Below are 27,063 nucleotides of genomic sequence, written 5' to 3'. Positions count from 1 at the left end.
CCGGCCCGGCGCCCCGCTCCCGCACCCCGGGAACCCCGGCCCGGCGCGGCCGGCGGACCCCCGAGCCCCGGGCGGCCGGCTCCCCGAGGGCAGGCCCGTTTCTGTCGACTCATCAGGCGCCGAGCGCTCGCCGCCACAGGCCCCCGCAGCCCGCCCCGACCGACGGCACGGGAAGCTCCCGCCGGGGCGCGCTCGGCCGCCTCCTCCCAGGCCCGCGCGAAGGCAGGCGCCCGGGGGAGAGGGACGCCCCCCGCCTCGGGGCGGCGCGCACCACCGGCCCCCCCCCGCCCCTACCCTCCGAGCTCACACAAATGACGGAAAGGAAGCTGGGACCTTCGCCTCCGCCTCAGTCTAGATGTCGCCATCGCGGCGCGAAGTTCCCCCACAACGACACCTCGACGGCGGCCATCTTGCCCAGGGGCGGCCGACGCCTTTTGACTCTCGCGCCAACCCGTAGAGCGAGGGCGCCGCGAGCGGAGTTCTGCGCAAGGACGGAAGCTGGAGTCCCGCGCTTCCGGGCGGCCGCCGCGTCCCGCCCCCTCGAGGGAGCTCTTGATTGGCTGCCGCTTCGTGAGCCTGCGCTCTCGCGATCTCGCGGGAGGTGCCTGAAGGGGCGGCCGTCGGTGCGTCTGCCCTCCCGTTCCCCGCCCCCGCCCCCGCCTCCGCCGCGGCTCCCGCCTCCGCCTCCTGTCCCCCCGCGCCTCGCCTCCCTCCGGGCTCGGCCCGGCCCCCCCCCCCCCGAGCGGCCGCGGAGACCGCGCAGCGCGGGAGGCGGGATCCGCACGGTAAGATGGCCGCGGCGGACCCAGGCGGCCGGGCTGAGCCTCCCCGCGGGAGCGGCGGCGGGCCGGGGTGGAGCGGGGCGGGGGCCCGGTGGAAGCCGGGGAGGAGGGCGGGGAGGGGCCCGGGAGGGGGCCGGCGCTGGGGGCCTGACGGGGTGCGAGGTCCGAGCAGGTGGCCGAGCCGGGGCCTTCTGGGTCTGCACGTCAAGCTGCCCCCTTTCTCCCGGCCAGGGAGGGCTCCGGACCGCACAGCGCCTGGGCGCTGCAGTTCGGTGTTTCCTCTTAAGGGGCGAGCGTTTCGAGGGGAGGCTCCGACGTTCAGAAGCGGTCGCGCACGACTGTCGATAATTCCGCGAAACACCGCTCCTGTGCGCCTGCGGAGGGAACGATTTTTATGACAGCCGCGTCAGAGCGGACGCGGACCTGGTGAGGACGTACACGCCGCCAGGAAAGCAAGTGTCGCTCGTCTTTAGACTTGCGAGGCTTACTTAGGTTGTTGAATGTTTACCTGCTGCGTTCTTCCTGCACGAGGTAGAACGGGTCGTTGCTGTCCAAAGTCGCTCTCGCGGCAGTGGTCCTGGTGTGATGGGGGGTCGCTTCGGGGGAACCGAGGGAGAGGCGCCTCGTTTGCCTTAGGTTACCTTGACGGTGGTCTGAGTGAAGTCTGCCCTTGCCTGGAGCTACAGGACGTGGGCGTCTGTGCGAGGAAGACCACCCCGCCCGTCTCACCTGCTGCCTTCCTCTGTCGCTGCTGAGTGTCGGTCGGCTCGCTCTGAGCGCTTGAGGGCTTTGTCTCGTGCCTTTGCTTTCCTTCCCACGCTGTCTCCCTGGGCGATCTTCGCCCATTCCTGGCCTTCGATATCCTTGTTTGGCGGATGTCTCCCTAATTAACGTTTCTAGCGCTGAGCTCGGGACCTATAATCCAGGTGCCTGCTTGACTTCTCCAGCTGCCTGAGAGTCAGCCCAGACTTGCCCTACTCCTCAAACCTGTTCGAGCCTTCCTCTTCCTCTGTGGCCCTCTCCTCCGAGGTATCAAGCTTGAAAGCTTCGGCCGGCCTCAAGGGCTCCTGATTTTTCTTTTTTTAATCCCTCTATGTTGAGTCCAGCTGCAAAGCCATTGACTTGCGTCCACAGAACCTTCACCAGCTGTGTCTCTGACTTTCGTGGCACTGCTCCTATTGGGTGGCTCCTTGTTGGCTTTCCTGCTCAGCACTCACCACCCCACTTCCACTGTTGAAGTTTTCAACTTAGCGAAGCAATTTAGCATACACTTTGCTGGCATGAAGTAGTATCCCCAACCTACAGGTTACTTATAAAGAATAGGAAGTAGTAGGCAGTAGGTAGTGGTGGACTCACCACCCACCTTAAGAGCCCAGCTGGTGCTCCCAGGGCCTGCACCTGTCCGCCCTGCCTTCCCATAGTAACCACCTCTTGAGCATCAGGTCTTTGCTTAAAACAACAAAACACTGCATGTTCGTGTTTATTGCTGTTTTTGTTCTTTGCAAAATTCTGCCACGCTTGGGCCTCTGCTGCAACTCACTTTATCCACCCAGCTGGTTTGTAAGAGTCATCCACGTGGCTTTGCTCATATTTTAACTGTTTTAGTAAATTCTCTTACGCGACCACATGATCAGAATCCTTTCTCAGCAATTCTGAAGTCCAAATAGCTCTGAAAACCAAAAGTTTGTGTGTGTGTGTTTTAACTATTTGATGGCAAAAATCTGACTTGGTGAAAGCTTTTGATAACTTCTATTTCACTCAGTGTGGGTACTCAGACCTTTCCCCAAAGAAGTAATATTTAACGTGGGGTGCTGCCCCAGACTGCAGTGAGGATGTCGTGTGATGCAGGTAAGATTGTGCTATATAGGCTTTATACGGTCTGCCAAACTTTTAATTCTGAAACATACCTGCCTAAGGGTTTTGGGCCTGGGATTGTGGTTCTGTGAACCACAGTCTGTCCATTGAATGAACAGCTGCTATTGAATGAACATCTGGGTGGGGGGTCCCATGTTTTTGCCATTTTGAGCAGTATTTCTGTGAGTGGGCTCATACATGTCTGGTGCTCAGTGGTGAGTGTTGAGGGTCTCAGTCTTGTGGTAGGGTTGTTGGGCTTCGAGGAGCACGTGCCAGCTGTGCGGAGAAGGCCAAATATGTTTGCGGTTCCAGTCTGCTCTGGCAGCAGCATCAGAGAATGCAAGGGAACGCTCTGGCTTTGTCGACAGTCGGTATTGTCAGACTCCTTAGCGTTGGTCGGTCTGGTGAGTGTCTGGCAGCGGACTTCTCACGGGCACTGTGTCAGAGTGCACGCCTCCTCAGCTCCTGCTCCTCGCAGCTGCCCTTTGTGCCTAGAAGAGAATTGACCTAAAATCCTCCCTCAGCCTGTAAGGCCTTACTCAGTATGATACGCCCCACCTCCTGACCTGGCAGTTCGGAGGCTCTTGGCTCTTCCTTGCACACATCCTGTCTCCTAACATCCCAGCCTCCTTTCTGGTCCCTAAGCTGCCTTTGGGTGTTAGGTCCTTTGCACTTGCTGTTCTCCAGATTTAAATCTTCCCATTCTCTGTTACTTCATACTGTGTCGCTGTGTTTATCTCTGAAATGATCACAGTTGTTATAGAATTCTTAAAAATTCTTTTTTTTTTTTAACTGAAATGTAGTTGAGAGCCAGTGTTAGGTTAGTTTCTCGCGTATAATGTTGGGATTTGACAACTGTCTGGGTTGGGCTGTGCTCACAGGTATAGCCACCCTCTGTCACCATCCAGCCCTATTGCAGTGCCACTGAATGTGTTTCCTATCCCGTACCTTTCATTCCTTTGATCTTCACTAATCTTTAAAATATTTTTTTTTCTTGTAGAAATAAGTCAGAATGAGTTATGCAGAAAAACCTGATGAAATCACAAAAGATGAGTGGATGGAGAAACTCAATAACTTGCATGTCCAGCGGGCGGACATGAACCGCCTCATTATGAACTACCTGGTCACAGGTAAGGGCTCGCAATGAGGACGCTGCCTGTGGGATGCAACTCTGCCTTTTTGTACACACAATCAGCACTTTACCATCGAAGTTCCTTGGGAAAGTGAAGTTGTGTTTGGGCGTTGTAGAAAACACCATGCTAATTTAATAACTTTGTGGATTACCAGAGTAAAGTTAAGGTCTTCTGGAGATGAGATTGGTGTTACAGGTGCCTGAGCTCTAAGGCAAAAACCTGTTCCTTGATCTTTGACATTTTTACAGTTAAGATAATTAAGAATGTTCTACAGTACGTTGAAGGTCCCTAGTAACTGATCTCTTCTGGCCAGTCTGGTAAATTATACAGGACTGTTTGTAGAAGGTGCACCTAACTCAAAAGAGAAAGGGGGAAGGGCAGAAGCATACAGAAGCAAAGAAACGGGGTCTGTAACTGACAGTTCTTCTTGATATTGGGAAGGAAAAGGGTAATTCTGTACATGATCAGAAAATCCAGTTGTTTCAAACAGGTATGAGTCTCCTTCCCCTTGTTCACAGTACTCCTCTGCACCAAATTAGTCAACCTTTGTTTGAAAGGCGATGAGGAAGTGTCTGCCTATAGCAGGCAGGGGTGGGGGCGGGGGGCGGGGACGCACACATGCAACTTGGACGTTGAGGAGAACTGTGGGCTCACGAAGAGGCAGGAGTGGCCAGGTCCCTGCAGGCCGTGAAGGCATAGCCAGTGTGTCCAGACACGCCTGGAGCATACCTGCAGCTTCCTTGCATCTGGGCCTGGCACCGCAGCCCTCTTTAAGGAGCCCCTAATGCACAGGGCCTCGTGACATTCATTTTCACCCCTGGCTGGTAGGTGAGAGCTTTTTTGGATGGGATGGGAAGGAGCGAAACACATTCTTTTCATTTTCTGTATGGGGCGTACTAGTAAGTCACAGATGTTAATACCAAATCCCTAAGAAAGTGCGGGTCATGTTGAAGGTTATTTATTTGAGATGAATGGGCTTTGTAGGGATAAAAATGCTTTGCGTTAATATCTTGCTAGCTTTCCGAGCACTGAAGATGGTTGTTATTTACAGAGGGCTTTAAGGAAGCAGCAGAGAAGTTTCGAATGGAATCTGGGATTGAACCTAGTGTGGATCTAGAAACACTTGATGAGCGGATTAAAATCCGTGAGATGATTCTGAAAGGCCAGATCCAGGAGGCTATTGCATTGATCAACAGTCTCCACCCAGAGCTCCTGGACACAAACCGGTACCTTTACTTCCACCTGCAAGTGAGTTCCCATTGAGAGGCACCTGGTTTGTGGATACTCCACAAGGTTACATGTGGCGATTTCAGAAGGCACAAGGCCAGCTGGCATTAATAGAGTATGGTTTTAGTTTGCGTGGGGAAGGGGTTTCATTTATCTGTTGTCTTTCGTATTTCAGAAGCTGTTCTTGGTTTAAAAATGCCAATTTAGGGGCACCTGGGTGGCTCAGTTGCTTAGGCAGCCAACCTTGAGACCTTGATTTCGGCTCAGGTCATGATCTCAGGGTTGTGAGGTTGGGCTCTGCTTGCTTCTCTCTTCCTCTCCCTCTGCTGCTCCCCCGCTTGTGTGTTTTCTGTCTTTTTCTCAAATAAATAAAGTTTAATTAAAAAATGCTATTTTAATAATTCAGGGATGCTAGGAAGTTGTCCTTTAAGATGTCCTTTGACTAGAAAGTAGTGTTGCGCTACCGGGCGTTGCGTGCCCGGGCGTGGGTGTGTAAGCTTGTCTGCCTTTGCCGGTGACCAGCAACAGCACCTCATAGAGCTGATCCGCCAGCGTGAGACCGAGGCGGCGCTGGAGTTCGCGCAGACCCAGCTGGCAGAGCAAGGTGAGGAGAGCAGGGAGTGCCTGACGGAGATGGAGCGCACTCTGGCCCTGCTGGCCTTTGATAACCCTGAGGAGTCGCCTTTTGGAGACCTGCTTCATATGATGCAGAGGCAGAAGGTAAGATTGCCAAGGGGGTCCTCCTTCCCCTCCATGGGTGTTCAGGGTGCGGCTCAGGAACCACAGCGTGGCCATGTCTGGGCGAGTGATGCTCGGTCACAACAGCATCTATTCTTCCCTGATGTGGAATCTTTCACCGTGTGAAGCCAGGAACGGAGCGTTGTGACTTATTTTACGATTTTCAGACCTCTTTGTCAGCTTCTCCTGTATCTTAATCTTTCTCTGTTTGGAGACTCTTAGAAATAGGTGTCCTAAACGTTTTTATTTTAAATCCCTTATTTGCGTGTGAATCTCTTCACGTCCTTGCTGGTACTTGTGTGCTGCAGTCCCCAAGCCGGCCCGTGATCCCCCCCCAGAGGCAGCGCCCTTTCCTGGCGGAGGGGCTGCCACTCTGCAGGCCTGCTGCAGGTGTCCCTCGAGGCTGGGTCCGGTGGAACACAGGTCACACCCGCCCCGGCCTTCTCTCTCTTCCCGTCCGGTACCCCGCCCTCCCCCCCGCCACCCTGAGCCTGGCTTGTGGCATTTTACGGCTCTCCAGGCCAGATAGGAGCGTTGCTGACTGGACCATGTGCTCCTTCTGGGCGAGAAACGTGTGTTTAACATCTGCTGGTGTGCCTCCTGGTGACGGGCTTCATGTTCGTCTAAATAAATAATGAGTTCATCATGTAAAAACGGCTTCCAAGAGGCATAAAAAGCACGTGGTAACAGACTCTCGCTGGTGCTCTGCGTGTGTGGTGTTTTTTATTGGATGTATTTATTTTCTAGGTGTGGAGTGAGGTTAACCAAGCTGTACTAGATTATGAAAATCGTGAGTCAACACCCAAGCTGGCAAAATTACTGAAACTCCTCCTTTGGGCTCAGAATGAGCTGGACCAGAAGAAAGTAAAATATCCCAAAATGACAGACCTGAGCAAAGGTGTGATCGAGGAGCCCAAGTAGAGTCTGTGCCCGCAGCCCCGTGCTTCCCCGGCTCGGACTCCTCGGAGCAGCTGTCTGGGACTGAAACGTTTTTACTGCAGTAGAGAACTCTACCCTCCCCCACCTTTGTTTTTTGACCCGGCATCTTTTTTAAAGGGAAAAATGGCCCTTTTGAGCGCTGGAAAACTTGCAATGAATGACGCTGTCTCTTTGGAAGTGTGATGCAGACTGCTCGGGGTGTGCTCTGAAGGCGTGGATGGGCCGCGCTCCTGCTGTTGGGCTCCTGCAGGATCGCACCCGCCACGGAGTGCGCGGTTATGAGGGCATATTGTTAAACTGAGGCCTCCCATTCAAATCTACGAAAAGCACTGATCGTTATTTTGCTTTCTGTTAGCTTGTAGGCAGAACATACGTTTTCTCAGATCTCCTAAGACTCGTCAGGCCTTTGTGCAGAAGTTTTTTCTTACCCCTTGGTTTTTTGTTTTTGTTTTTTCATAGGAAAGACTATATAAATTTGTAAATCCTAATTCAAAGACTTCTTTTGTGTGAGGGCATTGAGTTTGATTTGTTTTCCCTTTTGGTCTGGGTTGTGTGGCTTTTGGGGAGATGTGTGCGTGAGGGGTGGGGCTGTGTGTTTTTTAATTTTTTAAATATATATTTTGGTGCTGGTTGTGGTGAGAGACTCTTTCCTAGTGGATCAATGAACCTTCTCTTCTAGGCAGTTTTGTTGAAAATAAAGGTTTCTCTTTGATCTCAAGAATGACCAAAATGGCCTCTAAAAAGTTTTAATCATCTCAAACAAACCTGTTGCTTTCAAACCTGTTGCTTTCGGGGCTTATGTCCTGGTGGTGATGGCAGTGGCATCAGCTCATCCCTGCGGCCGGAGGGCCCCTTGGCCTGGTGTGGCCCGCGTGCTTGGAAGCAGATGCGGCGGGGGGAGGGAGCGCCGTGCTGCCGGCTGCTGTACCTGGGCCGCAGGTTCCCTGGCTGGGAGTGCGTGCTTGCCTCAGGAGGCTGGCACCACAGGTTGGTGTGTGCTCGCTGTCTCGTGGTGGTCGTGAGTTCCCAGGCATCCTCATTCTGCACTTTCCCAGGTCCCGCCACTGGTGCAGGTACTGGGATGCAGGTGCCCCTGTGACTCGGAGTGCCAACACGTGTGTGTGGACTCACTGCAGGTGCCACTGGGCACAGGTTCTGTAGGGCGACGGTTACAGAGCCAAGTCTCGTGGTGGTGACGGTGTCCGGGAGCGCACATCCTCTGGTGGGAGCTCCCAGCTGCTGCGGTGGCTGGGACTCTGTCCTCCCTGGGTGGATCCCGGTGCCAGGACGGAGTCTGGCACCTGGGGCTTCGTGGAGGCAGATACCAATGGCAGCCGAATTGCAGGGAGCATGTTCCCGCGTCAGGCAGGGTTGGGCAGGCTTGTGGCCATGCCCGTAGGTCAGGTGGTGTGCGTCTGCTTGCTGGGCCCTGTCCCCACCTGCCTGTAGACCTGGGCGGCATCGTGAAGGGCTGTCATGTCAGCTCTTCTCTCACTCCCCGTCTGCTTTCCACCTGCACTCTGGGAGCAGTGGTTTTCTCCAGTGGGCAGGAGCCTGGGGCAGGGTCGGCTGCCCTGGGTGATCACCGATGCAGAGGCAAGGTGGTGCAGGCCCTGGGGGCTGTCTGGCCTCTGACTGCCATTCTGCTGCCCTTGTGGTTTTGTGAGGATGAAAGGCGGGGGGCGGGGAGGGGGTCTTCTTGACGCCCAGGAGCGGACGTGTTTCCGCTCTGACCGGCTCAGCAGTCCTCTCCAAATGTGACCTTTCTTTGGGGCCATTTCCTCTGAGACTTGGGGGTATTAAGAGCAGAAGGTTTTAGTCTTCAGGTAGTTAATCGTCACACAGAGCAGAAGATGGAAGAGAAAATACCAGCAGAGAGGTGTGGGTAAACCTACATGTTTGTAAAGCACCAGAGAATTCAGCATGTTTCTAGTCAGCTTTTGTTACTCGTGTATATAAGATCATTTACGTGCATAATTAATATATAATCACCCTGACACGTTTTTCACATTAGAGGGTGTCAGATGCGTAGTGACGGGAAGTTCTGTATGTGGGAGCCACCCATGAGCCATCAGGGCCCGGACGGGGTTTGTCACGTGCAGGAAATGTGAGCAGCTGTAGGACGGAGTGCTGGTGCACGTCCACCTGTTGGGGCCGTGAGTGACGTCACAGGCCGGTGCTGCCGCTAGTGGGAGCCACGTGTGGTCTGATGGGGACTCTCAGCTGTGCTCCTGTTGTCCTTGCTTCTGTCTGCGGCCTGGGTTTGGGGTTACACCTCCTGCGCTGTCCCTGTCTGGGGACCTCCTTCAGCAGGAGTGGCTTTGTGGACTTTTCCTGTTTGCCACCTTTTTGCAGTCTCTGTGTCTTCAGCCGGCAAACTAAATTAAGCCATTTTGAGATAATGAACATTAAGTATAATTTGATTTTTCTTTGTCTCCTTTGGATCTTGCCGTTGTGTTTATTAAAATGTAATGTTTTACATAGATTATTCTTTTTACATTTTCTTGTGGAAAGTGCCTTGAAATAAATAAAATTTGAGACTATTCTGGTACTCTATGTTCCTGATATCATGAAGTTGTGTGAGGAATAACCCCTAATTTGGAATCTTTACGCAGCATAGGGATTATTGCAAATCCAACAAGAGCTAATATATTTTGCCATGTGAATTAAGGTTTCCAGGGTCTAGAAAAGGCAGATGTGTTTTGGGACTGGTCTTTGGGATGGACTGAAGGCCCCGTGTGTGAGTCCTTGGGGACAAGGAGGTGGCTCTTCCCTGCAGTCAGGATGCCTCTTCCAAGGGCAGTCTTTGTCAGGCAGGGTGAGGTCTGTTTCCTTGGACAGTGTTACTTTGGGGGAGGGGTGGAGCCAGGGGTTTCAGAAAGAACTGTGTACATTTTGTGTTAAAGGCAATGGTGTTTTTGGGGTAATGGGGCAGGACCCGCTTCTGGGAGTTAACGTGGAGTCCCAGCAGGAGCAGAAGGCCAGACCGAAACCATCAGGGCGGCTGCCTGCCAGCCGCCGGAGACACTGAGCCGTGCACAGTAGGACATCGGGGGCCAGGCTGCGCAGCCTTAGAAGCCCTATGGTGCAGCATTTTGATAGGTTATTCTGACACCACGTGCTTTGTTTTTACAGCGGGTATGTTTCTGTTTCAGAAATGCGTTGCTTTTTCAGATTTAAGAGTAAATTGTATTGTCCGCATTGGTCATGTGACTTTCGTATGAGCCTCTTTGCACCCCTGGTTCCGAGTCGGCTTTGTTCCTGAGGGCATGTGTGCCCGCCACAGCATCTTCTGAAAAATGCAGAGTAGGTTGCTTTTGCTGTCTGTTCCTAATTTCATAGTACAACTTTTATGTTTTTCTCAGAGGGGTTATCTGGAAGGTCTTTTGTATTTTTCCCTGTAAAGATATTCTAATAAGAATAAAGTATTCAATATGATACACATTCCGTTGGAAGCCCATCTGTGAGAACTGGCGGAAGGAAACATAGTCTCACGCATCTTTATGCTCTGCTGCTCTTCTGTTCCCTCTGACCAGCCCCGTCCGGTGTCGCGTGTGCACCTCTGAAATCTGTCATCTGTTCTCTAGAGCTGTGGCCCTGAACTTTCATTTTGGTGAGGAAAATAGATTGGGGCCACCTGCTGCATGATTTTAACCTGAAAAGTTATTTTTTTTTAATACTTATGAATATGTCCAGACTTTGAAAGTAGAGGGGCTGCTGTAGTGCGCGCCAGGCCCTTCTCCCCGTAGGCTTGTGCCCTGGCCAGCCGGGGCCGTTAGCGCCTCGTGTGAAGGGCAGTTGTGGGACACGTGAAGGAGACTTGGAGTGACAGCTTTCCAGTGCCTTCTAGTGAGTGCGGAAGTGAGGGTGCCTCGTGCTGGAGCAGCGGCATCACGGGCTGTAGCCCCCACAGGTGTGTGGACACTGGAGAGGGGGAGGAAGCCCCCTGGCACTCTTCCCCAGGCAGTGACGGCATCTAAGCACTTCTTCACGCCAGCGCATCCCTCCTTGGAGGAGGCAGTGTGGCAGTTCGTGGGGATGTCCCCACGCAGAGCACTTGGCACGTGGCTTTGCACTCAACACCATCTGAGGTGTTTGGCTGGGACCACAGTCCCCAGTGCGTGAGGACTGCCTGTCTTGGATGTTGTGCCTTAATTCCAAGATGCCATGGAGACGCTTTCATTCTCATCATGACTGACTGCCGTAGATGTGAAGACAGGGTTTGATGGGCCTTTGGTGTCTGTGGCTGAGCTGCTCTGCCTCTGCAGGACACCAGGCCCCGGCTCCAGCAGCCTGAGGTCCTTGGGGGTGGGGGGGGGGCGGTCTGGGTGAGCTGGTTGTCCTATGGCTGCACCTGCGGGGCAGAGGTCTTTCTCGTTGCAGGGAGCATGTGGTAGGGCTGAGACTCCTGCACGTAGGGAAGTCTCCCAGCTGGAAGGCCAGGTGGATGGGTCTGTTCTGACCGTGGCACAGAAGAATGTCTGTCGGACTCCTCTATACTCAGCTCCAACCAAAATCATTGGCAGAAGGAGCGAGAGGTGGGGGCAGTGGATTTATCTGCACGTACCTTCCCACCTGGCTGCACTCTGAAGCAGGTCATACTGCAGGCCCCCTGCCCGGCTGTGTACGCGGCACAGGCAGGCGGGCGTGCTACGCTGTGCGCCGTACCGGAGCCGGGGGATGAGGAGGCGAGCCTACAGGGACTGCTGGACTCAGGTGTCGGAGCACTGCCTGCCCGGGGCTTCTCCCCCTGCCGTGCGGCCAGACTCCTCCTGCAGGCCGGGTCTCCTCTGCTGCAGACCGAGGTGTCACGCAACTGGCATTCTCCCAACTGGCTTTTGAAAGTGAAGCAAGCCTGAGGATCATCGAGAACTCCCAAGAACTCCCGGCTGGGTGGCAGGGGTCCCCGGGGGGCGGGGTCGGGGGGGCAGCAGAAGCACACAGACCCAGGGGGAGGGGGCAGTGCTGGTCCCTGCGTGGCTCCAGACTCATGGGCCCAGCGAGTCCTTAATCTCTGGGTGTCCAGGCGTATTTTTAGTGTGAAACAGACGTTGAACAGCAGTGTTTTCAAGACTCAAATAGTGAACTCACCAGCACTTTGAAAAGAATGAACTGTTCCAGAACCTTCAGGAATTCCACATGTAGAACCGATATTGCATTAAATCATTTATTATCATAAAGCTCATCTTTCTGGTTTCCAGTGAAATCCTACATAGTTCATTGCTCCTCTTCCATTGAGTTATTAATTCTGTTCAAGAGATGGATTGGTCCCTCCCTTCGTTCCTGTGCACATGGCGGGGGGGCACAGGGGAGACCCTGCCGGTCGGCTCCATCCCCCTGGGGCTGGCTCTGCAGGCTGGGGAAGGTGGGAATCAGCCCTGTGGCTGGAGGGTGGGGACGGCGGGCCCTGTGCTGTGGGGATATAACAGGTTTGGTTCTAAGGGCAGTGAGAAGCCTTGGGAAGGTTGGCCAGGCTGCTGCGAGGTTGGTGGACTGAGGCCGGGGGCGGGGCGCAGGGAAGTGCAGTGTGCCCAGGAGTCCACTCCTTATCACTGGGTCCCAGCACGCCCACTGCTCTACACTGCTCTCCGTGCTGGCTGTGTCCTTCGTGTGGACACGTGAAGCCCCCCACGAGTGAGGGGACCTGGCTTGGGGCCTGGCAGAGCCTGCGTGCTCCGTACAGCTTTGTGGGGAGCACCCGCCCCTTCCACAGCCACCTGCGGCGCAGACGCGGCCCCCTCGGCCTCCCAGTGCAGGCTGGCTCAGGGTGACAGGGCTGGAGCCCACCTCCAAAGATTCATCTTAAAAGTTGCCTCCCCTTGGCTCTTCCTGCCCTTGCACTCTCACTGTTCCCAGTGCTGGTAGCCCTGTGATCGGGGCGGGGCTGGGGGGGAGCCACCACCATCCCCCAATTCACGGGCACGTGTCCGAGGTCAAAGTCAAAGGCCCTGGGCCAGGGCACCCAGGACCACCTGGCTCGGCCCCTCCACAGCCCCTCCACAGTCAGGTCTGTCCAGCCTGCAGCAGGTAACCCCGCGCCCTCCCCGCCTACGCCAGTGGCCCTAGGCAGCCCCAGGAGCAGCAGGGAGGTGGACCCTGACAGCCGCCCGCAGAGCGCAGGGGGCGGGAACCAAGTGGTGTGCCCCGCCCCACCCGCCCGCCCTCCGCGGTGGCCGTCCGGGGGCGACACGTCCTAGGAGCGCCAGACGGAAGCGCCGCTGGGACTGACACGTGGCCTTGGGCGGTGCTGCCTGTGTGGGTCAGCCAGGCAGGAGCCGGACCTGGACGCTCCGCGCCCACGGACGGCCGCCCCCCATGCAGCCGCTGCCGCCGCCGCCAGAGGAAACCCGCAGGGACGGGGCCGAGGACGCCCAGTGGTCCAGGTGGGGCCAAGGTGTGGGATGGGGCGGTGGCTTGGGGAGGGGGCGAGGCCACCATCCCTCCACCTGGGGTTGCGCGCTTCCCTAGCAGTCAGCGCACAAGTACCCAGACCCAACCCAGGACCCTCCTCCCTTCCGTCCAGTCCCAGGGCCTGCGAGTGCCACTTGAGCCCTCTCCAGGACCTCCAGGGTCCTGGGATTGTGCAGGCAGGAGGTATCCCAGGATGTCTGCCTGGGGGTGGGGGGCATCATCCCGGGTGGTGGAGAGGTTGCTCACAGGCACAGCTGTGAGTCCTAGAACTGACCCCTGCCAGGTAGGACCCCACGAATTTCCAGACCTGAGGGCAAGGAGGAGCCATACAGGGTCACCTGACAGGGAGCCCGTTGGAGGTAGGGGGAGTGCTGAGTCCTGCCCCCACCTGCCAGCTGTGTGTGTGGACAGGTCTCCATGGGCGGGGCCTAGGCAGATCGCCCACTCCTTTTTATACTCTGTGTCCACGTCCACTGCCACATGCAGAAGTCCCCAGGGCAGGGACACACAGCAACCAAGAATGAGGTAGGACTGTCTGAGGAGTTCCCAGACCACCGTGCCTCCGCCCTTGCCTACCTTCAGCCAAGCCAGCTGGACCCTGGATCCAAGTCGGGCCCTAGGATCCCCGGGCCAGTCCACCAGCTCCGAAAGCCCGGGGAGCCCACTCCCTGCAGGCGACGGCTGGTTCCTGCCCCTGCGTCCAGGCACAGGCTTGCAGGAAACTCCTAATGGGCGGCTCCCCCCCCCCCAGGCTGGGGCAAAATGAGGGCAAAGCTAGTGGGAAAGATGGAGAGAGGCTGACATTCCAAAGTAGCCCTCAGAAGCCGGAAATTTCCTGTAGGACAGGGTGCGGGGAGTGGGGCGTCTCCTTGCCAGGCATCACTGGGATAGGACTCTGCTCTAGGGCACGGCCGGGTCCAGGAGTGCCCTGCGGCCTGCCTTGCTCCCGTCTTCCCTCCTCGCCGTCCCGATTATTGAGGTGCTGATCCAGGTGGTAGGCCAGGCTCCACGGCCCTGTGGGCAGAGGGTTGTGGCCCCAGGGCTATGGAATGTTCTGCAGACTTCCCTCTCAGGTTCTGTTTCAATGGCTCTGGCTGGCCCTGCTTTAACTTCTTCCCTCTGTGCTTGGCTCAGGAAGGAGCACCCGCAGCTCCCCAGGCCCTTGGCAGGTGAGGTCGCCCCAGCTCCAGAGGTCTGTGGGGTCCTGAGTGGAGCTGGGCTCAGCTGGGACAAGGCTGACCCCACCCCTGGGTGGACAGTCATATCAGTCACAGTGAGCGTGGTGGTTTATTGCAGCCAACGCGGCGTGCCCTCTGCATCGACAACCACACGTCTGCTCTCGTGGTCCCGGGAGGCAGGGCCGCCACTCCTCAGCCGCATCTGTGGGGTGGGGGCAGCCAGTGGCCTTGGACCTGTGTGTTCTCTCCTGGCCTGGAGCGCCGGCACATTTCCCTTTTCTGAATGGAGGGGCACGTGACCACACATTTGCTCAGCCATGGATGCTTCTCATGCACAGGGCCATTGGCAGGAAGCAGAAGGTTCTAGAAGGTTCACAGGAAGCATTCTGATGAGCTGGGGGCACAGACCTGAGGCTCAGGACTAGTCAAAGTGAGCAGGATGAAGCCTTCCTGGCCCATCCTGCTGTAGCCTGTGTTCCCAAGCAGCCCTCCGTGGGATGGAGGAGTCTGGGGCTGGCGTGCTAACCAGCCCTTGGGCAGCTGTCTGTGTTGGGTCCCCGCCTGCAGCCAGACTTCCTCGTTCTGTGTCCCCACCAGCTGTAGAGGAAGTCACTTGGCCTGCCTAGCTGGCAATGCCCGCCAGCTCAGGACCTGGGGGGCCTCTGGGGCCCAGGAGGAGGCACACAGCACCTGGCCCCACACAGGCTCAGAGCAGACTGGTTGCCTGCACGCTGAGGGGCCTGCCTTGGTGTCCTGTGGTCATAAGGAGGCCAAGGGGCAGCACCGTATTCTAGGTACCGGCCAACCTTCCAGAGCAGGTCAGCCTCAGCTGGCCTTCCAGTGTTTCTGACTGGACTTCCCACCCAGGCTCTCGCGGTCACCAGTGAGAGGCACCCGAGGGCCAGGTGGGCATGCTGGATGCAGGTGACCCTCCACAGCTTTGACCACAGAAAGGAATAAAGCTCCTCGGGCAGGCACACGGATGCTTGCAGAGAGCCTGAGCATGGGGGCGCAGGAACACTGCGGGCCCGCGGGGGCCACCCAGCATAGGGTATCTGGAAGCCATGGTGATGCCGCCAAGCAGGCACACCCCCAGGGGCTCCAGCCGCAGCCACAGGGCTCAGGCTGGCAGCTGGCCTGACTCGGACAGCTCTGTGCCTCCCTGGTGAGGACAATGGGGCGTCTACTCAGAAGGAGCAGTGTCCCCACAGGCCTGCTGCCCTCGGGATGAACACCTGGGGATGGACACCTGGGTGAGGTGCTCACAGGCCAGGTTTGGCCAAGGCCCAGGGATGGGCACCAGGGAGACGGGGGTGTCATCTTCAGGTTTGGAATCCCGGAGGAGATGGGTACCTGAGCCCACAGTGGTCTCAACACCCAGGGGTCCCATGTCCGTGTCGGAGGGGCACTGAGCAAGTATGGATGCCCGCCCCCTGCCCCCTGCCCTGCCACCACCTCCTGGTCTTCAGTTCTGGCAGGAAAACTAGCCCAGAGGGAGAGCCGGTGAGCTGCCCTGCGGGCTACCCCTCCATGCTGGCATCTCCAGTAGGGGAGGCCGCTGACACCTGTCAGGTCTGCCCCACTGTCCGGGCTTCTGAATCATTCCAGGAACATTTGGGGGTGGGGCATGATGACTAGGGGTCCCGGGGCAGTTTCCGAGAAGAGCGCCCTCCCACAGCCTCAGCCAAAGCAGGGTCTGGTGTCCGGCTTCTGGAATTACAGAACTGGGTATATTTTTAGCACGGGACCCTATTTCCCACTGGACTGCTGTGTAAGTGCAGAGAACAACAGAGGGGTGCCCACGAGTCCCACCCATGGCACCCCTCGGAAATCTTGGTCCCACCTCTTCCCCATGCACGTGGAGGGATGGCAGCCCAGGGACGGGCCGAGGCGGCACCCCAGCCTCTCTGCCTGCAGATTTCTCTACTGCAGCACACCACACAGCCCATCGAGGGCTGGCTGGCACGCTGGACCCGGAGTTCCCAAACCAGCCCACACGGGGCCCGGCCTGCAGATATGGGTCTGCTGGGGGACAGCAGGCTGGGCTGTTGGAACCCTGAGTCCCCTGAGGGATTCTGTCGAAACTCAAGTCCGCTGTGTCTGCTGGTGGGACTGTGGCCTGTCCGAGGGCAACGGCTCTTGGCTGTGGAGGACGGCGGCCGGGGAGGCCCGGTCGTGCAGAGTGAGTCCTCCTCCCTGATTGTGGGAAAGAACACGGTGGTTTGCAAGGGGGCGTGGACCCACGTGGACACGGTTGACTTGCCTCCCTCCTGGACAGTGACAATGACTCCTTGTGGGGACATCAGGAACTTGCTGGTCACTCCGCTGTTTACTGATCCAGGAAGGAGGCAGATGTCATGGGCATGAGCCCTTCTTCATTGAGGAAACGGGCTCGAAGAGGCCAGTCCACAGCCCCAACCAGAGCCACACGCAGGCTCACCATGGCTGCTGCGGCCCCCAGCGTGGCAGGGCACCACAGATGGCAGGTGCAAACCCTCACTCCCCTGACGAGTCCCCAGAACAGCTCCCATGGTCACATCCACCCTGCTGGGAGGGGGCAGCCCAACGTGCCGCTGGTCAGCTCTTCCCCCAGCGAGGCGGGCCCTGTGCCAGGTCAGGGCCTGCCTGTGGGGTAGCGGGCACAGCTTATCAGGCCCAGTGACCCAGTTCCTGGCGTGGGCACCACCCATTGGCAAGAAGGTGCCCTCAGACCTTGGAGGTCATTCTTCCCTGGGGAGGAGCCAGCCGCCTGCCCCTGTGCCTCACTGGGGACGTCCGGTGAGGGCGGGACCTCTGAGCTCCCCGCCAGTGTGCTTCCAGGCCTCTCCGCTGTCCTCAGCACCTGCCCCCCGGTGCCACGCCTGCCACCCCAGACACCACAAGCCTCTGCGGTGCCCCCGCCCATCTCCCACCCGCTCGGATAATGTCCACAGCTCCTCCCTCTCTTGTCGTTGAAAAGTCAGCTTTGTCTCTGAGGATAGTTCTTGATTTCCAGAGTCACTCTGAAGGGCCTGGGGTCCCCTGTGACCCACGTACCTCCCACCACATATGTCCGTGTCCTGCCTTTGTCCCGTCAGCGAATGTCCACCTGGCACTAGGAGCCAAAGCCCATCGTTTGTTGAGATTTCTGCTGTTTGTTTTGATGCTCCAGGACCCCACTGGGGTCCCACATGCATGGGGTTGTCATGTCCTCCTGGCTGGGGCAGTTTCTGACTTCCCTAGTCTCAGGGACAGTCACAGAGCATGGGCCAGGAGTTTCAAGGACCGTCCTTCTTTGCACACCTGCCTGGCCACCTCCCCTGGCAGCCAGTGGTGCTTCACCCCTGCCCAGGTTCTGCAAGAGCCAACCACCCCAACGGCGCTGTGTCCCCCTGCTGGCCGCCCAGCACTGCCTGCCCTGATGTCCTCTGCTGGGCAAACACCACTTTCCTGGGGACCCTCTGGGGACCCACTCTCCTGTTCCCACCCTGTGGGAGGCCCTCCCTCGGTCTCAGCCCTGGGGCCCCCTGGGCGGGTTGCTGAGCTGTCAGCTGCATGGGAGCTGGGTGCTTGGATCCTGACAGCCAGTCCCGGAGTACAGTCCTCCAGGTGTAGGGAGGATTGTTTTACCTGCCCTTCTGCTGGCCGTCCGGCTGTTCCCAGCCTATGCTGCCACGAGCGGCTTGTTTCCAGGGTTGGCCCATGCTCTCGGAGCCACAGACGGGGGCGGAGGTGTTTGAAGGCGGCCATGCTGCCCCTCTGGGCCTGACTCGGCCCCTTCTGTCCTGCAGGCCCGAATGCCAGGTGTGGACAGGGACGCTGCTGCTGGGCACGTGCCTGCTGTACTGTGCCCGCGTCAGCATGCCCGTGTGCACCGTCTCCATGAGCCAGGACTTTGGCTGGAACAAGAAGGAGGCCGGCATCGTGCTCAGCAGCTTCTTCTGGGGCTACTGCCTGACGCAGGTGGTGGGCGGCCACCTGGGGGACCGGTGAGGAGCACTGCTCCCCATGCAGGGCTGGGGCCGCCCTCGGGGGCGGTGGCTCCTACAGAATGAGTGTGAGGAAGGGCCCCCCCAGGACAAGACATCACCTGGGAGAGCTGAGCTCCACGGGGGCAGCGGTCGGAGGGGGGTAGGTGCCCAGCACCCTGAGGAGCCCCCGGCAGCCCAGTGGGGTGCTTGTTGGGACAGACGGACAGGCGCAGCTGTGTGCCTACCGTCCACCTCTTAGGCAGAGGAGGACAAGGCAGCCGTGCCCAGCCCGGGGCCTCTCTGAGCAGGCTCGGACCCTGGTTCCCCTGGGCAGGATCTTCCCAGCCTGCCCGTCCACCCGGCCGCACAGCTCCCGTCACTGACCTCCTGTCGTCCTCCAGGATCGGTGGTGAGAAGGTCATCCTGCTGTCCGCCTCCGCCTGGGGCATTATCACCGCCGCCACCCCACTGCTCGCCCAGCTCAGCAGCGCCCACCTGTTCTTCATGACCTTCTCTCGCATCCTCACAGGTTTGCTCCAAGGTAGGGCTACCTGGTCTCAGCCGTGGGAGAGCGAGGCAAGTACACACGCGTTGTCCCCGGGCGTGTGTGCACACACATGTCCTCACGTGTGCTCCCGCCTTACACCAGAGGAGGGTGTCAGCGGCTCTGTGTGGCCGCGGTGAGGTCGCCGGAGCCGCGGGCTGGCAGTGTGGCCCGGGCACGGAGTAGGGGCACAGAGTGTGCAGGCGGCCGCCGGGCCGGTCTGACGCCGCAGCGCCGGGCCTTCTCTAGAGACGCTGCCAAGTCCGGCACCTTCTAATGTCGGATCCCTCCTCTGCCAGAGAGGCTGCTCCAGAGGCATGGGCGGCAGCCAGCGTGGTGCATGGGCACTGTGGGCGCCACTGGCCCTGGCACGGTGGGGACTTGCTGAGTGTCTGCATGAGGCTGGGCAGAGGCTGCCCCCCGGCCAAGCCCCCCTGGGACCCACATTGCTACTGATCTGCTGACCTGCCCCAGTAGTCTGGCTCACAGGCAGTCGGCTCCTGTGAGTTCACCCCACGCGCCCCACACGTGGCCTGGGGCTGGTCCTGCGGCTGGGCTGTCGCACACTGGCTGGGGTTTCTGGGCAGGAGCCGGCTGTCTGGGCGCCCAGCCAGGTGGCCCTGACCCATCTTCCTGGGAGGCCGGTCTGTGACCCAGTACGGGGGCTCGAGGGGCAGCCATCACTCTGGGTTACTGGTGGCACTTGGTGTGGGCTGGGGGACAGGGCCCTGATGGGAAGGCCAAGCCCTGTCTCACCCCCTGGCCTCTTAGCTTTTCCTGGTGCTTTTAGAGAAAAGCATAGAAAAGGGAGCCGCAAAGTCAGATTTTGAAATCATTGTAGACTCACAGGAAGTTGTAAGGAAATATACAGGGAGGGGCCAAGCTCCCTTCCCCACCCTCCAGGGCAACGGCTGGTGGCGCGCACGGCAAGGTCACGTGGGGCACTGCGGCTGCACAGGGCTGTCCATGCGCCGTGGGTGCGAGACTGGGCGTGAGTGTGGGCATCAGTGCCAGGACGCTGGGGCCGGTGTGGCCCGAGGCCGCTGTCAGGGTCATTCCCACGGCCGCGCTGGTGGCCCGACCATGAGCGCAGCTGTCCCCCACGCGGAGAGTCTTTAGCTGAGTCCTGCTGGTCCCTTGGGGGTGGGGTGAGCAAGAAGGACACCCCAAACTTGAGTCATCCTGGACGGGCCCCGGGGAGCTTCCCAGCCTGGCTCCCAGCCCTGTCTGGCCACCCTCGCTGACCCTGGCTGACAGGGGGACACTTGGGGGACACAGCTCTCCGCTTGTTACAGGCGTGTACTTCCCGGCACTGACCAGCCTGCTGTCCCAGAAGGTACGAGAGAGCGAGCGAGCCTTCACCTACAGTGCCGTGGGGGCTGGCTCCCAGTTCGGGTAAGTCCCAGCCCAGGGAGCCCAGGGGACAGAGGGTGTGCCCGGGGGGTCCAGGCAGGGACAGCCCGTGTGGGCACATTTGTGGCTCAGGGTGATGCGGGCGGCTGGTTCCGTGCTGCAGGAGACCTGTCTTCCCTGTGCAAAGTGCTTCCCTGTGCATGTCCTGTCCCCAGCGCCTGGGCAGGTGGTGTGGCTTTGAGGCACGGCACGTGGGCTGGGGCAGTGGCCACTCCACCGAAGCCCCTTTATCTGTGCTGGGGGAGCCAGAGGGGTGCCGTCCGCTGGGGAATGGGGCAGTGGGCGTGGTCCAGACGTGATTCCCGTGCTCCCGCATGGAGGCCTTGCTTGGGGAGAAGGGCCATGTTGCTGTGCTGTTGGGGCCTCGCCACCCCTGGGCTCAGGCCTCTGACGTCACTGCGCCGGGATGTAGGCAAAAAATCAGAGGGTCAGGGGTGCCCGTGGATGGCCCAGTGGCAGCCCAAATAAAAAGCCAGGGTGCCCAGTGGAACGGGAATTCTGGATAAGCTGCATGGGGTAAACTTGCACAAAGAAGGATGTGCTGTTTTCCTGAAATCCCGCCTCAGCTGGGCGCCCTGGGCCCATGTCTTGCGCTGAGATGCACAGGGAAAGACTCTGCCCACGGAGGCTGTGAGGGGAAGGCTCCCCCCAGGCCTGCTGGCCCCGCTTTCTTTCCTCTGTTTTCTCCTTTAACCGTCCTGGCTGGAGCTCTGCGGACAGCCGGGCGTGCGGGAGGGGAGGCCCCACAGGGGTGTCTGGGACCCCGGAGCCGCCAGGTGTCCGGGCGTTGTGCTGGGCTCTGTTGCTTCTGCATTTAGAAATCTGAGAATTTCAGCCCGTCTGCCCCGTGAAGCTGGACATCACGGAGGCTTTATTTGAGTTCCCAACACCATCCCTTCTTCTTTGCAGCCTTTTTTAGTTTAGAAGGAGCCACATCACAATGGGAGGCCAACTTGAAGGCCTGGAAGCAAGAAATGAAAGCAAGGCAGGGCCTCCATTCCACGTCACAGCCACGTGGCTGTGCCCACATCCCCCCGGGTCCGAGGCATCCAGAAGTCTCCCCAAATGCTTGAAATGCTTCACAAAATATGTTCAGACTGGAGCTTCTGAGCCTGCTTCCCTGGCGACAAGCTCCCACGGGGGGGTTGGGGGTTCTCAGAGGGTCGCCTTGCTTGAGTGAAGCCCGGGGTCATGGCCACGCTGCTGTCTGTCCTCCAGGACGCTGGTGACGGGGGCAGTGGGCTCCCTGCTCCTGGACTGGTACGGCTGGCCAAGTGTCTTCTACTTCTCTGGCGGGCTCACCCTGCTGTGGGTGTGTTACGTGTACAGGTACCTGCTGAGTGAACAAGGTAACCGTGGTCGGGTGGGTGACTGCCCGGGGAGGGGCGAGGGCCTGGCGCCCATCCGCTCCAGTAGCCGCTCATCATCTGCTGAACGCAAGACCCCGAGCTGCGGCTTTGCCCCATCTGGAGCCTGAGGAAAGCGCCTGCTCTCAGGCCGGCTCTGGCCAGGTTCCGGCCTCAGAGCTGTGCCCAGGCAGATGCAGGCACACGGGGACAGCTGTCTGCCAGGCACAGGCTGCCTGGAGGGTCAGCTGGTCTGAGGACAGCAGGAAGCAGGGCCTGGGGGCTCCGGGGGCAGGGGAAGGGCTGAGAAACATTGTTCAGACTCAACACAAGTGTTGACCCTCAACGGTAAATGCTGACAACCCAAGATGCTCTCCAGGAGGATGGCATGGCGGGACCCACACACAGCCAGGCAGGGCCACAGGGCTGTCGGGGCGCTGGCCCTCAGGAGCTGCCCCCAGAAGCCGGTCGGCTGTGAGTGATGCTGTCATCCGATTCTGAGTAGCTTTCACGTGGGAACACCTTGCCCCCCTCAGATCTCATCCTGGCCTTGGGTGTCTTGGCACAAGGCGTGCCAGTGTCCAGGCACACCAAAGTTCCCTGGAGACAGCTTTTCCGAAAGCCTTCTGTCTGGTAAGCCAGTGTCTCGGGACCACAGTGTGGGGGGTGCGGTGGGACGGGGTGGAGTCTGGCGGATCTCGGGTGTTCCCCGGCACGGTCCCCGCAAGAGCCTACATGGGCGTGGGTCCCCCCGCCCCATCCTAGCTCTTGAGCTCCACTCCCTTGTCCCCGGGGTGGGGGCAGTGCTCAGGGGGTCCCGTGCGTGGGGCCGGGGTGTGTGGACCCTGAGCCCGGCGCCCCTCCCACAGGGCGGCCATCTCCTCCCAGCTGTCCTCTGCGTGCTCCTTCTTCATCCTCCTCTCCTGGCTGCCCACCTTCTTTGAGGAGACATTCCCCAGCTCCAAGGTGGGTGGGCCACCCTGGCGCTCACAGGGTGAGGGAGGGCCACAGAGCCAGTGCCTGGCATGCACAGGGGCCCTTGGTTCCGCCTGGAATCTGTCCGTTCTGGCCGTGGGCTCCTGGCCCTGCGATGGCCCCACCCAAGCTCACGGCTGGCACCTCCGGCCGGTGCATGCTGGGGAAGGACAGGGCGGCTTCCTGCCGTCCCCCACAGCATTCACTCCCAGGATGGACTGCGTGCGGCTGCCCCTGTGGCCCAGCAGCCAGTCTGTGGATGGTCATTTCTGAGGATGGGCCAGGCGGGGGTCATGACATGGGCAGGCAGGGGTGTCCCCTGCTGGTCAGCTTGGCTCACACCAGCCCGGCCATCCGGCCACCCTCCCCGTCTGGTGACCAGGACCCCCTAAGTGGCACAACCCCAGGGTGGGCCTGCACCCCCAGCTCAGCCCGGTCATGGTGTGGGGAGCCACAAGGGAGATGCGGCCTGCAGGGAGACAGCGCTAGTGGACCTGGAGCTCGGCCAGGGTGGGGGACAGTCAGGGCCAGAGAGGCCCCCGAGCCCAAGAGCCCAGTCTGTGGGCGGGGAGAGCCTTCCTGGGCATCGGTGGCCGTGGGCAGCCACCTGGCCCATGCAGACTGTCCCCTCTGAGGCCTCCCTCCTCCCTGCAGGGTTGGGTCTTCAACGTGGTGCCCTGGCTGGTGGCGATTCCCGCCAGTCTGTTCAGCGGGTTTCTCTCTGACCATCTTATCAATCAGGGTGAGCCCTGGGGGAGGGTCCGCTGGGAACCAGCCCGGCTTTGCCACACTCGGGGGGTGGGAAGCACCCTTCCGGGGGGGTTCTACAGGGATGGGAGACGCCTTGCCCCCCGAGGACCTCCCGTCAGCATGGGACCCCATCCCTTCAGAGCTGGCCTCCCCCAGCCTCAGTTTCCCTGGGGGTTTGGGGTGCCGTGAGAGGGTCCAAGTGCTGTGACTGTGGAGCTCCTCCCCGGGGGCTGGATGCAGCCCCAACCCTCTGCAGAGGACGAAAGGCCACTTGGTGGGGTCAGAGGTCATAGGTCGGGTGGGCTGTGTGTGTGAGCCCAGGGCCCCAGGGAACACCCCCGAGGACGAGGAGCTCACAGACATGCACGCTTAGATGGTAGTCCTTCCCTAGTTACAAAACTGCTACCCACTCATGGCGGGAGAAAGAGAGGGTTTGGAGAAACGTGAGGAGAGCACATTCGTAACCGTCCCAGAGGCCCTCCTTCTGTGTGTCTGCGTGACTGTGTCCTAGAGGATCCTCTAGGTGCACGCCCAGTGCAGGGTACACATGCTTGCACATGCGCTGACACACACACCCGGGACACAGGACCCCCAGGGCAGGTACATGCTCCCACGCGTGTACACACGCCTCCTACACGACACAGGACACCCCACCTTGAGCCGAGGGCCCGTCCCTTCCCTCCCTGCTCCCTCTCTGCAGCAGCGCTGGCTGGGACCCCATCAGGGGCCCTCAGGGGCTCAGCACAAATGGGCCAATGGGACCATCTCCCCGTCTCCCTCTGCTCAGGTTACAGGACCATCGCTGTGCGGAAGTTCATGCAGGTAGGGAGAGGGTGGGATGGGCCTCTCTGGACACCCCTATTTGGTTCCTGGGACCCGAGGGGTGTCACCAGTCACCCAACCCAGAAAGCATTTGGAGGGTGCCCTGGGTCAGTGCTGGGGGCTGGCTTGGCTGACTTTAGGCGCTTCTCCCAGCTGTGTTTTGGGTTCTCTGTGTCCCTGAGCCCTGGCACACATGTCTGGGCCTGGTCACTCACATTTCCCTCTCAGTCCAGCCAGTGGGGCTGGCTTATCTTGGAGCCACGTGTCACGGATCCCCGGGGCAGGCTGGGAGGGGCTTTCCCCCCGGACCTTGTTCAGGGCACCCCAGGTGTCCACCACGGCCCGTGCCCAGCCACCCACCCTCTCTCCCGCAGGTGATGGGCCTCGGGCTGTCCAGCGTCTTTGCTCTGTGTTTGGGTCACACCTCAAGCTTCTGTAAGTCCGTGGTCTTTGCATCGGCGTCCATTGGCCTGCAGACCTTCAACCACAGGTAAGGGCTGGGCGCCCCTCCCACCAGAGCTGCCCCATGCTGCCCGCTGTTGTTTGTTTCATCCTGGTAGTGGATTCCTGCGCTGCGTCGTGGTGGGAGTGGGACAGCCAGGGTGGGCGCGATGGCCCAAGTGGGGCTGTGCCCCTGGTGTGGTCTCGAGCCCCGGCGTGGCAGGTGCCCCGGCATGGCGGGCAGGCCTTGGCTGGGCTGGGTTCTGAGTACCCACTTGGCAGTTTCTAGGCTCCAGGTGCTCAGAGGACCAGCCCTGGGCTTGAGGGGGTGGCAGCCGCCCCGTGGTCACCCCTTTCCTCTTTCCCACAGCGGCATTTCGGTCAACATCCAGGACCTGGCCCCATCCTGTGCCGGCTTTCTGTTTGGTGAGAACCGCTGGTCGCTGTTTGAATAGGAAGTGGCGTTCCCCACCCATGCATGGCTCACCCAGCCTTGCCCCCTCACTGGGCCCCCAGGGCTGCCCCTGGGTAGGGGGCCTCCTGTGACCGGTCCTTTGCTCTCTTCCTCTGTCCTGTTCGCAGGTGTGGCAAACACAGCTGGGGCCTTGGCAGGTGAGAGGTGGGCTGGGCTGGGGTGCCTCCTGGCAGCCTCGCCCCTGAGTCTTCCCACCCCCTGTGCACCCCAGCCCTGCAGGGTGGGCATGGCACCATCAAGGGTCCCACAGTGCCGGACCAGTGGGGAGGGGGAGAGTGCTGCTCATGGAGCTGGTCCAGGGCGAGAACCCAGCCACTTTCCATGGTGTTCCCTTTTCTGATGGTGCGTACCCCAGCCCCCACTTGACCCACCGATGTGAGTCAAATCCTCGAGGCCCCGGGTTCCCAGGGTTGAGTGCCTGGATGACAATGATGGGGCTCATTCCCCCTGGGGGGTGCAGAGGGACCTGTTAAGGGTCATTTTCCTGGGCAGCCCGTGAGGTCTCTGGCCTTCTGAGACGCTCTGATGCCGGCCCTCCCTTTGCCTGGCGGCTTGGACCCCTGAGTTTGGCTTCTGTCCCTCAGGCCGCCCCTGGCCTCCCGTCCTGGAACCCCACCACCAGCTGCCCTCCTTGGCACTGCCCTCAGGACAGCCCTGGAGCGCTTGGCCTGTCTGCCCCCATCTGCTGCAGGTGTCGTGGGCGTGTGCCTGGGGGGCTACCTCATCGAGACCACAGGCTCCTGGACGTCCATGTTCAACCTGGTGGCTGCCGTCAGCAGCCTGGGGCTGTGCACCTTCCTGCTATTTGGAGAGGCCCAGCGAGTGGACCTGAGCCCCACCCACGAGGACCTCTAGCCACCCCCAGCCTGACCGTTCCTTCAGTGCTGTCTGCCTTGGGGTGACGGGCTCTGTCTGAGAGCCTCCCTCCCGCCCCTGACCCCAGATGTGTGAGCAGGGGGAAGGCGAGCCCTAGCCAAGCCGGGCTGCCCTGGGTGGGCCTCATTTTCTGCAGCGAGGGTGATTGTGCCCTCCCCTCAGGGGTCGTGGACGTCGGGGTGAGTGGAGTTAGTGTTTTTAGTAGTGGCTGTTTACACGCAGTCTGTTCTGTGTAGATCCACATGCCCCTGAGGTCACCATGGTGGGAGCTTTGCCCGTCACTGCAGGGGCTGGGCACTGCTGGGCTGGACTCTTCCCCCCAGACCTGCTCTGCTTTGCTGCTGAGCACGTGGGGCCAGATCATTCTTCGTGGGGTGAGGGGGGCTGTCCTGTGCACTGGGGCTGCATCCCTGGCCCCCATCTACTAGGTGACCCCCCCAGTCATGACAGCCAACACTGGCTCCTGGCATCACCACATGTCCCCAGGGGAGCTGCCCTGGGTGGGACCTGCAGCTCTCATGAAGGCTGGTAGGGGCTTTTAGGGGCTGTTAGTGGCATTTCTGCTTCTCCAAGTCCAGTGTGTGGGCCGTGGGCTAGACACCCTTGCCCACCTTTGGGGACCCCCCGACATCCCCCGTGGGTCCCTTGGCACTGGTGAAGTGTTCTGCCTCCCTTGGGCCCGCTGATGCCAGCAGTAAGGGGACTGTGGGTCCCTCTCCTGCCCAGGGCGCTCCACAGGACCAGGGAGCCCTCCTGCATTGTCCTTCTCTCCTACCAGAGGATCTGGTCATCTCGGGAATTAATAAAAGATCCTGCAAGATGTATATATAGAAAAAAGAATCTAAGAATGTGGAAAAATCACCCCAGACTTATTTAAATGATGGCTATTAAACTGGAAAAGGAAGACTGTTACTCTTGCTTTTTTAAAAAGAATAACATGCAGCAAAGATTTGTTGGGCTCACTGCGGGGAAGCCGGGGAAGCCGGCAGAGGTTGCAGAAGGGTGGAGGCGACTGAGCAGGGGAGCGGGGATGGGGCAGGCGGTGCCACTCTCCCACCGGGACCCAGCCGCCGGCCTTGCAGTGGACTGTCCCCTGCCGCGGGCACCCACAGAATTGGGCCGCAGGGCCCGGGTGTACTCCACAAGGACGGCGGGCAGCTTTCCCTGTTTCTCCCTCCACTGTCCCCACTTTGGATCAGAAAGAACCCG

At 59.5% G+C, this 27,063-nt stretch overlaps 3 protein-coding genes across 10 annotated transcripts in view; 2 read left to right on the top strand and 1 right to left on the bottom strand.

The window, feature by feature from the left end:
• DIDO1 (death inducer-obliterator 1) overlaps nt 1–475 on the bottom strand; it is a 51,343-nt gene extending 50,868 nt beyond the window's left edge. For 2 of the 4 annotated variants that reach the window (XM_073888301.1, XM_025864940.2), the window contains exon 1: nt 308–475. The gene's annotated coding sequence lies outside the window, so the exon portion shown is untranslated. The remainder of the gene's footprint in view (nt 1–307) is intronic. The other 2 variants (XM_073888302.1, XM_025864939.2) reach the window with 1 other exon arrangement.
• A 136-nt stretch (nt 476–611) lies between these two features.
• On the top strand, nt 612–11,858 carry GID8 (GID complex subunit 8 homolog). 3 transcript variants are annotated; one of them, XM_025865029.2, is made up of 6 exons: nt 612–785; nt 1,014–1,208; nt 3,637–3,766; nt 4,821–5,017; nt 5,519–5,716; nt 6,482–11,858. In XM_025865029.2, the coding sequence occupies exons 3-6, from the start codon at nt 3,649–3,651 to the stop codon at nt 6,653–6,655; spliced, it is 687 nt and encodes a 228-aa protein (XP_025720814.1). In that variant the 5' UTR covers nt 612–785; nt 1,014–1,208; nt 3,637–3,648; the 3' UTR covers nt 6,656–11,858. The 3 variants fall into 3 exon arrangements, with proteins under 3 accessions (XP_025720814.1, XP_025720812.1, XP_025720816.1); XM_025865027.2 differs by having other exon boundaries at nt 1,014–1,234; XM_025865031.2 differs by lacking the exon at nt 1,014–1,208.
• A 1,029-nt stretch (nt 11,859–12,887) lies between these two features.
• Nucleotides 12,888–26,758, top strand: SLC17A9 (solute carrier family 17 member 9). 3 transcript variants are annotated; one of them, XM_073888311.1, is made up of 14 exons: nt 12,888–13,056; nt 14,158–14,253; nt 18,033–18,230; nt 18,614–18,753; nt 20,052–20,151; nt 21,388–21,518; nt 22,052–22,148; nt 22,385–22,481; nt 23,145–23,232; nt 24,028–24,062; nt 24,437–24,552; nt 24,874–24,929; nt 25,086–25,115; nt 25,670–26,758. In XM_073888311.1, exons 1-14 carry the CDS (start codon nt 12,989–12,991, stop codon nt 25,831–25,833), a joined length of 1,416 nt encoding a protein of 471 aa, XP_073744412.1. In that variant the 5' UTR covers nt 12,888–12,988; the 3' UTR covers nt 25,834–26,758. The 3 variants fall into 3 exon arrangements, with proteins under 3 accessions (XP_073744412.1, XP_025720865.1, XP_073744413.1); XM_073888312.1 differs by lacking the exon at nt 14,158–14,253 and adding an exon at nt 16,604–16,748 and having other exon boundaries at nt 12,892–13,056; XM_025865080.2 differs by lacking the exon at nt 14,158–14,253.
• Nucleotides 26,759–27,063: the final 305 nt, after the last annotated feature.

Source organism: Callorhinus ursinus, unplaced genomic scaffold (assembly GCF_003265705.2).
Source record: "Callorhinus ursinus isolate GAN/ISIS: 27379988/994484 unplaced genomic scaffold, GSC_fseal_2.0 scaffold89, whole genome shotgun sequence".
NCBI lineage: Eukaryota > Metazoa > Chordata > Mammalia > Carnivora > Otariidae > Callorhinus > Callorhinus ursinus.
Note: the sequence above shows the minus strand (reverse complement) of the source record. Positions and strands in the feature narration are given on the sequence as shown.

What these genes read in the sequence shown, in the direction of transcription:
- SLC17A9 (XM_073888311.1), top strand. Translation starts at nt 12,989, where the DNA reads ATGCAGCCGCTGCCGCCGCCGCCAGAGGAAACCCGCAGGGACGGGGCC. An exon ending in GGCGGCCACCTGGGGGACCG is followed by an intron (nt 18,231 to 18,613) that starts GTGAGGAGCACT and finishes GTCGTCCTCCAG; the next exon opens with GATCGGTGGTGAGAAGGTCA. An exon ending in CCTCACAGGTTTGCTCCAAG is followed by an intron (nt 18,754 to 20,051) that starts GTAGGGCTACCT and finishes CGCTTGTTACAG; the next exon opens with GCGTGTACTTCCCGGCACTG.
- GID8 (XM_025865031.2), top strand. Translation starts at nt 3,649, where the DNA reads ATGAGTTATGCAGAAAAACCTGATGAAATCACAAAAGATGAGTGGATG. An exon ending in TATGAACTACCTGGTCACAG is followed by an intron (nt 3,767 to 4,820) that starts GTAAGGGCTCGC and finishes TGTTATTTACAG; the next exon opens with AGGGCTTTAAGGAAGCAGCA. An exon ending in ACCTTTACTTCCACCTGCAA is followed by an intron (nt 5,018 to 5,518) that starts GTGAGTTCCCAT and finishes GCCGGTGACCAG; the next exon opens with CAACAGCACCTCATAGAGCT.